This window comes from Mustela lutreola, chromosome 4 (genome assembly GCF_030435805.1).
Source record: "Mustela lutreola isolate mMusLut2 chromosome 4, mMusLut2.pri, whole genome shotgun sequence".
Lineage (NCBI taxonomy): Eukaryota > Metazoa > Chordata > Mammalia > Carnivora > Mustelidae > Mustela > Mustela lutreola.
Genome location: NC_081293.1, coordinates 168954274 through 168966905, shown reverse-complemented (window position 1 = coordinate 168966905; position 12632 = coordinate 168954274). Strand labels below are relative to the sequence as shown.

Below are 12632 nucleotides of genomic sequence, written 5' to 3'. Positions count from 1 at the left end.
AACCCAGATCATGATCTTGGGGTCTTAAGATCTAGCTGTGTGGGGGACTCTGCATTGAGTGTGGAGCCTTCTTGAGATTGTTCTTCTACCCCTCCCTGATCATATGCTCTCTCTCTCTCAAAAAATTTTTTTTTCATAAAATGTATCCCTTCATCATAAAGAAAAGCTTAATTTCCTGTCTTGTGAGAAACAGCCTTTATTTTTGTTTGAGGCTTTCTCTGTGGAGATGACGCCCCCTGCTGTGACAAAGCTAAACTGCAGACTGATTTTTTTTTCCTCTAAGGGAAAAAGGATATGAAGAATAAAGGTACAATTGTTGAGGTGAAAGAGACTTTATTTTGAATATACATATCATTCATTCAGTTTCATCTTTATAGTGCATAGTATATATGGAAATATATATGGAAAAATAAACATAGAAATATCTAAAGATGGAAGTATACAGGCAAAGACGACATTCGATATATACCCTTGAACAGGTTTAGAAGCACCATACAACAGTATCCATTAGAAAAGAGTAAATTCATGCAAAAAAAAAAAAAAATCTATCCAAACCATGGTAGGCAAGTGCAATCAGTACAAGTTATAGTTTCTTGGGTACAAAAGGTATACATGTTCTTTGGACTGGAAACGTAAGTGAATGGCTTGGCTTTTATGTCCAAGCCAGAAATCACCTATAGAAGGAAAAAGTGGATACCACGTGTGACAATAAAGTATTTAAGGCCACAGATGGAGGTCATGAGCTTACAAAGAGAATACTGCGAGGTAGGGCAAGTTAAAAAAAAAAAAAAAAGTAGAGAAATGCAATAAAGCCACCTCTGCCTAAATGAGAAAAGAGCAAATGCAAAAGCATTAGAATGATAATAGCCCTCTGTACTCTGATGCGTTTCTCTTTTCTTTGTCAAAAGAATTCACTGAGTATCACTACAAATTTCAGTGAATAAGATAAGGCAATAAACGCAGAGCCTTGGCATTAGGGCAAGTTTAATTTCCTTTCATTTTACATGAGAGGGGGGAAAAGAATATAGAACTAGTAATGTGCATTTTTTCATTCAGCACACTAATTTTTAAGTGTTCATAAATAGTTTGTTTGGCACAGGGGGATAGGTGTATGAAGATTAATTAAACCCAGGCTTCCACCTCCAAGATTTTACATGAGGAAAGCTAAGGAAAGATAAAAATTCCTTACTGTTTTAAAAATCAAGTGCTTAAAAGGCAGGTTTTAAAAATTGAGATGAAAAAAAAAATCGATAAGGAAAAACAGCAAAGAAAGGCATTGAACAAAATCTCCTGGTTTCCTTTACAGTTTCTTTTTTTTTTTTTCATTTATTTCTCCAAATTGCATTTTACAGTAGAAATGCAGACCATTTAGGATAGCTATGGCTCAATACTGCTTGGTACTTTCCTCTTAAGACATCATCTTCTTACACTCCACTGAACAGAAAACCATCCCTTCTACTGGCATGAACTTCTGCCCAATGAGACACTTGCTGCAGCAGGAACACAAAAAGCACTCTGTGGACGCATGCCAGCTGAAATTGTTATAGGTCACCCGCTGCACTTCAGGGTCGATGGCATTGTGGCACCCTTGACATACCTGTTAAGTTGATTACATAGATAACAGAAGAGGATGAGAAATCAAACTGATAGTAACATTTTCATGTTAGAACAAACAATGTCTTTCTTTCAGATGGTAAATTAAACTGAGAATGACCACCTCAAAAATATATAACTAAGATTGACCTTCTAGTTAACTGTTTAGCCCACCACTGTTAATGGATGTCTATAGAGAATGGGTGTCTCTGAGAAATAACAGGTAAAGACCAAACAGATGATTTGGTGCTTGTAAGATATCCCCATGGTGTTGGAGGCAGAAAGTCTTAATGGTGAGTTTCAGAGAAGTTTCATTCTAGTGTATTCTACTTTACTAATTATAGAAAAGTTTTATGATTTGCTCTATAAATCCAAATGCTGGTGAAGATGTGGAACAACAGGAACTCTCATTCATTATCGGTGGGAATGCAAAATGTACAGCCACTTTGGGAGACAGTTTAGCAGTTTCTTAGAAAACTGAATATACTTTCATCATACAGTCCAAAATGATGCTCCTTGGCATTTACCTAAAGGAGCTGAAAACCTATGCCCACAAAAACTTGCACATTGATATTTATAGAATCTTTATTTATAATTGCCAAAATCTGGAAGCAACCAAGATGTCCTTCAGTAAGTAAAGAGATAAATACACTGTGGTAATCGAGACAATGGGATATTAACCAGTGCTAAAAAAGACAGAGCTATCAAACCATGAAAAGACGTGGAGGAATTTTAAATGCACATTGCTAAGAGAAAGAAGCCAATCTTTTAAAAAAGTAACATACTGTATGATTCCAACCGTATCACATTCTGGCAAAGGCAAAACTATGGAGAAAATAAAAAGATTATTGGTTGTCAGGGGTGGGATGGGGGATTGTAGAGAAGACCAGGTAGAGAGCACAGAGGACATTTAGGACAGTGAAAATATTCTCTACAGTTTTATTATGATGGGTATATGTCATTTGCCCAGGCTATACTTTTGTCCAAACCCACAGAATGTGAAACACCGAGGATGAACCCTGAGGTGAACTGTGGACTCTGGGTGATTATGAAATGTGAATGTAGATTAATCCTTGGTAAAAAATGTAGCATTCAGGTGAGTGATGTTACAGTGAGTGAGATACTATATGTGTAAGTGTAAAGGTTATGTGGGAAATTGCTGTGTCTTCCTCTTTTGTTGTAAACCTAACACTGCTCTTAAAAAACAGTCTTTAAGAAAAAAGATTTTCCTCAGTCATTAAAGCTTTGAAGCATAATTTTACTAATCTTACCTCTGATACATGAGATTATTAACATCACTGGTTTCTAGAGAGTATGAAATGAAAATCATGTTCAAAATAATTAAGGACGCAACTTAAAATACTGCCAGTGTTTGAGAATAATTAGTTTGCACTAAAAATTGTAGTTAATTGGCTTCTGTTCTAAGTCATAATTTATGTATAATCAAATATTATAAAATATTAATACTTATATTTTCTGTGGAATTCAGTGTATGTTATGTACAAATAAATACATGGCATGCACATGTATCCACATCCACAACACACACAATTTTCTTCTTTAGCTGAACATCCATATGAAGAAAATAAATGAATAACCCTCAATATTTTAAGAGAAAACAAAACTACCCTATCGAGACTTCCAAAACACTAGATAGTTCATAGGCTTTCCTGTTTGTGCATATTCTGAATGAATGGAACTATCTAAAGTTTTTAAGTATTTTATAACAAGTAAAGAAAGTGACAGACTGTCCTGCATTACATAGAAGTGTCTAATCTTCAGCACCTTTGGTTTCTTAATGTGAATCCTTCAGAGAGGAGGACATGTCATTCAGCCTGAGCCTCCTTACTTGAAAAGACCTTAAAACATGGCTGCTATTCAGTGGGGAAAACTGGTTTAGGTTGTGAAGTGAGGCCTTATTACAAATACCCACTTCAAATGTGCAATATACTTTCTATGCCTTTTTTTTTTTTTTTAAGGTTTTGTTTATTTTGAGAGAAAGAGAGAGGCATAAGGAGATGGGGGTAGAGATTTTGAGCTTGGCATGGAGGCTGACATGGGCTTGATCCCACAACCTGAGATCATGACCTGAAGAGAAATCAAGAGTCAGACACTCAACCGACTAAGCCACTCAGGCGCCCTGACTTTCCATTCTTTTTAGTGCTACATGACTTCTAATTACAGAGATTATAGCTATTTAATTCCCATGTTATGTCAACCTAGTGTTTCCTGAGAAGCAAGAGAGATATTCTCTTTCCATGATCAATATGTGGCTATTCCTGAATATGACAAAAATGGGTGTTTTAATTACAAGTGAGCTCTTAATTTGTAGCTGTATCATGCAAGCAATTGCTTTTGCATATATTCATATTTTGTAGATTTATATTTAGAACATTGGCCTTTGCAGTTTTCTATCTTTCATATTAATTTTTCAATATTTTAAACTTGTTTGTGTAACATAGACACATCTCACAAATTTTTTTAGAAAAAATTGTTTTTAGAACATGCTTTTAGACCATGACTTATCTTCTTTATCTCAACCCTCTAACAATACTTGTGGATCTTTTCATATCTTTTGAAATTCATATTTTTATTTGTGATTTTAAAAAAGATATAACTGGGGCACCTGGGGGGCTCAGTTGGTTAAGCGACTGCCTTCCGCTCAGGTCATGATCCTGGAATCCCGGGATTGAGTCCCGCATTGGGCTCCCAGTTCCATGAGGAGTCTACTTCTCCCTCTGACCTTCTCCCCTGTCATTCTCTCTCTCTCACTCTCTAGCAAATAAATAAATAAATCTTAAAAAAAAAATAAAAAAGAGATCACTACTATTCAATTATATATAAAATTAAGGAAATTGCTTAGGCTAAAAAAAAAAAACTAATGAACACACTGAATGGTATAGGAATTTAGGCTTTGTGGTTTCATATAATTTAGTTTTTCTAATAATTTGTCATTCATTCCAAATTCTGGCAGAGAGTCCCAGCTAAAACCTACTGCCCCTAATTCTTTATAAATCTGAAAGTTGCCTAGGCCTCATTGAGTGTCTGGGAGATGATGTGCTTTACCACTTTCTGCCTGGCATTTGATTTTTGGGGGTTCTTAAACTTAAAGTATTTCAATTTGTTCTGATTTCCTTCAATTTCTCCTACTTCTTTTAGTTTATTTGTATACACAATGTGGAAAAAAAAAAAAAACCACTAACAACACTTATTGTAATGACCTCTCTGGCAAGAGGTTCCTGTGAAGTCTCAGAGATGTGAATTCAGGAAATGGCCATTTGAGACCAGAATTCCAGAGACCATTCAGAGACAAACTAAGTGTATTTCCCACTATCCTCTTTCTAAGTTAATTTTTTTCCCACAGAAATATCCTGTTTTAAATTGAGTTCTTGCCTTCAGGTCCACAGACAATTTGTTTGTTTGAAGATTAAAAGATCTAAGCAGACTGATGCCCTGAACCACACAATCTTCAAAATTTTACATCATTTAGTATGTGGAAGGGATAGCTTGTTTCATCATTAGCTGGTTTGTGCAGGCAATGGAAAGAGCTGTTCATTTTAATTTTAGGCAAAGGGCAATAGTACATCTTACTGAGAAAGTAAACTTCCTTAAAGAAATCGTACCACATTATAAAGCTAAATGATTTATAAATTTTCTGTCTGTGTTTTCATAATATCTCTGGTTATTCCTCTGTGTTGGTTAGTTACAAGCTAAGGAAGAGAAGCTTATAACAGTTACATAAAGCAGCTTTATCTGTTTAAGGCTTTATTCAGTATTTACTGAGTATCTACTGTGCTGTTCTTGTGTTGGAATTAGAAAACACCGCAGACAAAGTTCCCTGCCTACATGGAATTTGCATCCTGGTCCTTGAGACTGAGGTCACACAGCCCTATAGTAAAATATACATTATGATAACAATTTACCTTCAAAGAAACTGTAGCAATAATATTCAGGGAAGCAGTTTTTAGCTAAATTATGTACCAGGTCACATGGTGATTCATAATCCTTTCCCCAGGTATAAGGAGGCCCTTGTTGATCCAAAGCAAATGAGAAATATTAGAGGACAAAGAAGTCACTTGAACATTTCCTAAGGGCAGACATTGAGGGCATGGAAATAAAAAGGCAAGCTCTGTCCACCAGCTGCTTATAGTCTAGGGGAGGAGACAGAAGGGTGGTATTAATTACACACAGATGTGCTCTGCTGGAGCACAGAGAGGCATCTTACCCAGAGAAAAATGGCTGGAGCTTAGGACCAAAAAAATTAAGAAAGGTATTCTAAAAAAAGCCTCCACTGAGTCTGAGCAGGTGAAACGGGGAACGGGGAGAGTGCAACAGATGGAGGAGTTAAGGTGAGTAGAAGACCCAGAATAGTCTAAAAGCTAGAAAATGCGTAACTTGGTGAATATGATTTGGATTGGGCAACTAGTAGAAGAGGCTGAACAGGCAAGGAGGGGCTGGATCTGGTAAGTAAAGGCTTACTGATTAGGTTTGCGTTTCAGAAAGATTACCTTCCATCATTATGGAAGGTGATTCTGGACAACATGAAGAGTGGACGTGGAGAGACCAAACTTGAGGTCACTATAATAATCCAAATGACAAAAAATAAAGGTCTGAAGTAGAGTATAGCTGTAACTGTGAGGATCTGAGATTTACGGACGAGGCAGAATTGATAGAAAATGACGAATTATACTCAGAGAGTAGATAAAGGTTGAAAACTGGCACTGGCATCAGAACTTACTACGTTATTCCCACAGTACCACACTCCTAGAATGATATAAATACAACAATGTATTCCTTAGCCAGAAGCCTGCTTTACATGATAGCTCTGAGGAACTTTAGTACATATTTTCCTGCTTATAAAGAAGTAGATGTCTATCATTTTAATATCCCTTGGATTAAGAGGTTTACTATATATGGCCAACTTTCTTTATCTAGCCTTTATCTAAATTGCTTATCTCTTGGCCTTCGTGCAATAGCAGCTCTGTGTAAGCAGGGTAGAGCCAAGAAAAAAATATACTCTCACATTAACTATTTGAATGTTTGGCTGATAAAAATATAATCTAAATATGTAGGTCAAATTTTGTTATAGTCAATCAATTCAATAAGGGTTTAAGAAACAGTCATTGTACAACATCCAGGTTAAAAAGAGATAATGAAGCCACAGTTGGGGGCCCTAGGAACATGGAACAGAAAGCAAAAACACTCAAACACAGCTAAATAACACAAACAGCTCCTAAAATCTTAATGTAAATGGACTCTGATCTGTATGATGAGAACCAATCAGTCTCATTTCTATTAAAGAACTTTTTTTAGTGGGGATTTGATAACTAAGTAGCACTTATAATCTATAGTGTAAACTGCACAGATAGAAATCTTGAGGTGGCTCCCAGTCAATGCATGTTATTGTTTTTGAATTACCTGAATTTTAAGACCCTATAGCAGGAATCACAGGTTTCTTACTTAACCACAGTCCTTTCTGTTTCTCATTGGCTTAAATAAAGGCATAGTGTTAAGTCCTCAAGCAGGTCAAAGCACCCATACCCCAGAGCACTTCTTACCACAGCATGATTCTTCACATAGCAGGGCTTGCACACGGGCTTGTCATTGACCATCACATATATTTCCCCAGCTAGGATGTTGTCACAGTCAAAGCAGCAGAAGTGTTTCAAATGCCAATTTTGGTTTTCTGCTTGGGTGTACTCATTGCTGAATATCAACTGGGAAGAGGGCAAAAATAAGAGGAATCACGTATTTTCCTTTTTGCTACAAATGACAAAGCTAGGTTCCATAGACTAGTAAGGGATTTAGATCCACAAGTAAAAAATCAACCCACTTTCCTGATCTCAAAGTCTGAAAATAACTTAATCCTTAAATTCAGGTTATTATTTCCTTCAGTCCAAATCAGTCTTCTATGTTCCTGGACAGTCTTTCATTAGTCAACACAGTTAACATAGACACCCCGAATGACTGAGTTAAAAGTTGTTTTCCCACTCAACTCCTCTGCGTGTAAATATTGGCTAATTCATGTGGACTTTCTGCCAAGGATGGCCCGGTGAAGATGGTTAGGGGACTCTATGGGGGCACCAGAGGGAGCCCATCTATAGGAGCTGCAGGGAACACACCTCATCGCAGCCAGCACACCGTGGTTTCTCACTGTCACAGTAATGTCTGCCACAGTACAGCTTCCCTTTCTTCCAGAAATAAATCATGTCGACCAGGAGCTCGTGGCAGGTACTGCAGACGAAACAAGCTGGATGCCACAGTTTATCATAGCCGGCCCTTTCAGCATAGATGGCTGGGTCACCCTCTTTCATACTCTGTTTGCAGCAGTAGCAGGACTGAAAGGAAACCCGTTCAAAACAATATGTCATTGTAAAACTGGCATTTCTCATCATCAGTGTCACAGGAATTCAGAGAAACAACTTCCAAGAGAAAGAATTCCTACTAAAATTAGTAATTTGTCCACAGAGACAGTAAGATGTCAGCATTTCCGGGAAATGGAATTTCTTGGCTTTCTCCAGGCTCTTCAAACCTAATTCTTGTGCCCTGCTGTAAAGGAGCACTGTTTCCTGAGTTATCACTTACAGAAAAAGGGCAACAATAATTTCCACCCCAACTTTTAAGTGGTTCTCCCAAAATCATTAACTTAGAGCTTATTGGTATTGGTATCTTTCTCTCTCTCTCTCTCTCTCTCTCTCTCTTTTTAAACAGGACTAAGCCTTACTGGTTAATGCATTATTTGTATCTATGAGAAATATATTACACTAAATTTAGCTCTTATATTTTGTTCATGTGTATCACAATTCTCTTTTAATTTCAAGGCATAAGAAAAAGACTTCAATTTCCCTCCTATGAGAGATTTTTAAAAAGTAATATTGGTTGTGTAGTTGACCCTCGAACAACACAGGGGTTAGGGGTGCTGACCCCACACGTAATCAGAAATCTACGTATAAATTTGACTTCCTCAAAACTCAACTACTCGGGCGCCTGGGTGGCTCAGTGGGTTGGGCCGCTGTCTTCGGCTCAGGTCATGATCTCGGGATCCTGGGATCGAGTCCCGCATCGGGCTCTCTGCTCAGCAGGGAGCCTGCTTCCTTCTCTCTCTCTCTCTGCCTGCCTCTCAGTGTACTTGTAATTTCTCTCTGTCAAATAAATAAATAAAATCTTAAAAAAAAAAAAACTCAACTACTAATAGTCTACTACTGATTTGAAGCCTTACCAATAACATAGTTGATTAACACATATTTTGTATGTTTTATGAATTATATACTGAATTCTTACAATAGAGTAAGCTAGAAAAAAGAAATTATTATTAAGAAAATAAAATGGAAGAGAAAATACATTTATAGGACTATACTGTATCGATTAAAAAAAAATCTGTGTATAAGTGGATCTACATAGTTCAAACCTGTGTTTTTCAGCGTCAACTGTATATCCATATAAATTTGAATTATGAATTTTAGGCATGTTCTCACAAGCAAAACTGAATTAACCTAATCATACATTATTCTTGTTTATGGGAAGAGATAAACAATTAACACCAAAATTATGTTTGGAAACAGATTCTAGAGGAGCATGTTGTCTTCCAGCATGACACCAATGCTAACTACTATGTATACATAAAACTCACAATTACCCTTGGCAACAGAGAATCAGAAAATTGGCGTTAGAGGTTTCAAATGTGATGATTGCTAAAATAAACCTAAAATGAATTTTAATTTATTTCCTTCACTTACTCCTTTTGGAAATTGAGGAATGCCACCCCGCCCGCCCCCCCCACCCCCCCGTAAAAAATATTCAAAGAATGGGAAAGAACCTGTAGAAACAGACCAGTTGGGCCAACACCAGGAGCTCTGTACTTACATACTGAGTTTTTTTGTGTTCGGCTGATTTGTCTTCCATGGCCCCCACGGCTGCTGGGGTGCTTCTATCCCCGCTAGGGATGTACATTCTGTTGGGGCCTTGAGCATCCATCTCACGGGGAAGTTTGACATCTCCTACTCCCAGAGCTTCGCTCTTATATTTCTTCACAAACTGTTCCATCTCCTTTACCTCTTTGGGAGACAACTCATGACACTTTGAAGGGTCCTGGTCATGTGCAGGGAGCTGCTTTGCCAGCTGTTTCTTTCGGTACTGTGCCCCCTCTGAGCCTGCCACTGGCTGCTTCTCCTTGGGCAGCATCTGCATGTACTGCCTGGCCTGAACCACAAGGAGACCCGTGTTAACTGAGAGGTGCCTTGGTCATCAGACAAGCAATATTTTATAACACACACCAGAAGCAAATTAAGAAAGAAGGGGGTTTTATCCATTCATAACAGTCTTTATAATATAAATATCTTAAGATATTAACATAATCAAAAAAGGTATTGTAAAATAGATTAAGTTCAGTAAAAATAAATACATTTTTCTCCATGAAATTAAACTTTTGTTGTCAGTGTATAAGAAGATTTTGGTTATTAATGTTTACTTGTGTTATATATACAAATATATAATTGCAAGAGAACACAAATTTTTAGCAGGCATGGTTAAATGTTTAGAACTGCCTATGGATCAAGAACATTTTATCATTATATATAAAAAAAGATATCGTAAGATTCACTTGAATGATTTAATTAGTCTTCTTAAAAGACTTCCAAATGTTATATTTGGTTGTTATAACAGTAAAAGGAGTTTGACACAAAATTACCTTTTTTTTCTTTATATTGTAAAATATACTGTTAAACACTTTTTGAGTTAAAAAAAAAAAGACAAATTCTATTCTTTCAGATAGTCCTTGCTATCTTAAGAGATACCTCTCAAGTATAAGCTAGAAGTTACTAGATATATACAAAATATGTTTTTCATCTAATTATTTAAAAATGTCAGACCATTCCCTCAAAAAGGTTAACATACCTGAGTAGTCAGGAAAATTCTATGAGGTATCTAATTTTACTTTCAAAAACCAATAAAAGTTTGAAGTCAAAGTAATGGGAACCCCAGAAAAATAACAGACTTGAGGTTGATTAGGTCACCAAAGGGACTGCCCTAAAAAAATAGCCCCTGAAATTTAACAAACAGACTGCCCTTCCCCTAATTATTTACCAATGCCTGATTCTGGACAGGAGGAGCCCATTCATAGGTAACTGTATTGATGGAGACATTCTTCTTGGCAGCAACTGGATTGGTCAATATCATAACATTACGTTTATACATGGGAATTCCATCTGATTTTAGCTTTGCAATCAGGGTGGTATATTTGGTGTCTTCAAAAAGTTTTCCCACTTTTCGATCCTCTTCATTGCTCAAGAGGACATCATGCTCTTCTTGGCCACACTTGCAGTTACGACATATTTTTCTATAATTTTGGAAATAAGTTGGCAATAATTAATTATACCTAATAAATAAGTAAGCATACTCATACATTTATAGTTTATAAAATACTTTTATACATGTTCCACAAAATGGTATGGAAAGGCAAGGTACTGGGCAGGGGGGCTTCCAAGAAGCTATCCATAAATTTAACCAAGGAAACATAAAAATGTACCTTCACATTATAAGACTTTAAAAAGTTAGTTGTTCTTTTCTTTTTTAAGATTTTATTTATTTATTTGAAAGAGAGAGAGAGAGATCACAAGTAGGCAGAGAGAGGGGGGGAGGCAGGCTCCCCACTGAGCAGAGAGCCTGATGCGGATCTCGATCCCAGGACACTGGGGTCATGACCTGAGCCAAAGGCAGAAGCTTAACCCACTGAACTACCCAGGTGCCCAAAAAGTTAGTTTTTAATTAAAAAGTGTACACTCAAGGGGGCATATCTGACCAAAGCCTCATCTGGTATTCCTCATTTTCTTAAATCAATAAGTAAATAGAATCACCCAAACACTATTACAGCAAGTTTCATATTTTATTGCATGGTAAAATTTCATAGCCATTACCTAAGTTTTTTGTTTTGGGAATTTTTTCTAAGTGAGAGGGAGGCTGATATAACTTTTCTGATCAAGGACTATAAAGCTATATGCAGCATTAGCTTTCCTCATCTCCTTTCCTGTCCCCTTGCTAATTTCCCTTCCTTTCCCATGTCCCGTTTTCTTTCTCTTTCTTTCCTTTCCTTTTATTCCTTCAAACATTCACTGACCACTTACTATGTGCTCTCATATGTATAAAAAACCAGATAGATGAAAGTCTCTGGAGTTTCAGAGAAATGAAATGAAAGATACCACTAGATGAAAGCTACTGCTCTCTTTCTCCAATCTGGTCTAGCAGGTAATCATTCTTTCATGCAACTTACATGAACATCCATGTGCTTAGCTTATATATAGCACTTAGCTAAGCTTATAGCAATGAACTTAGATTGATACACCCTATAACTGCATTTGTGATAGATAAGTACAGGATATTTTGAGAGGTCTAATTTTTACTTCGAACTGGTGAGAAAAGGGCTCCATAGAAATATTACTCCATAAGAAACTAACATTTAGGTTGAGAATCTGAAGGATAATGAAACAAGTATGGTGTGTGTGTGTGTGTGTGTGTGTGTGTGTTTGTTTACTTGAGATGGGATAAAGAAGAGAGAAGAAAAGCCTCCAAACATTGGGTAGAAAGTGTATTTGTGATGGTCCTGAATTAGGAAAGAATTTGTGCCCTTAGGTCCCATAATCAGAGAAGGCTGGCATGGCTGCAGTGAGGTAAATAAAGGGGGAGTGACAAGGTTGGAGAGGTAGGCAGGCATAAGATCATGTAGGGACTTGTAGGACACATTAAAAGATTTGGCTTTTACTGTAAGAATAAGCAGGAGGCACTGAAGGCTTTTAGGTAATGGACTAACATTAGATCTATCATTCTCAAAAACTCTACCACCTATTATATGAGAATGGATTAGGGGTAGACATAATTGGAAGGAGTGAGATCAGTTCAATTAATATGTCAATAATGCATCCAGTTTGCATGCTACTACTGCTTTACAAGTGGAATTTATATTTTGGATGGTTATTGTTGTGGTCTAGGTACAGTGTATTATAGCTTAGACTATAGTATTTAACAGTGGAGATGGGGAAAAAAAAAAG

At 36.8% G+C, this 12632-nt stretch overlaps 1 protein-coding gene across 1 annotated transcript in view; it reads right to left on the bottom strand.

The window, feature by feature from the left end:
• Positions 1-313: 313 nt before the first annotated feature.
• TES (testin LIM domain protein) overlaps positions 314-12632 on the bottom strand; it is a 46184-nt gene continuing 33865 nt past the window's right edge. Inside the window, exons 3-7 of the mRNA XM_059171644.1 lie at positions 10675-10927; positions 9457-9792; positions 7716-7931; positions 7152-7310; positions 314-1597 (exon numbers count right to left, since the gene is read on the bottom strand). Of these exons, the coding sequence (XP_059027627.1) occupies positions 1409-1597; positions 7152-7310; positions 7716-7931; positions 9457-9792; positions 10675-10927 (1153 nt within the window). The 3' untranslated portion in view covers positions 314-1408. The remainder of the gene's footprint in view (positions 1598-7151; positions 7311-7715; positions 7932-9456; positions 9793-10674; positions 10928-12632) is intronic.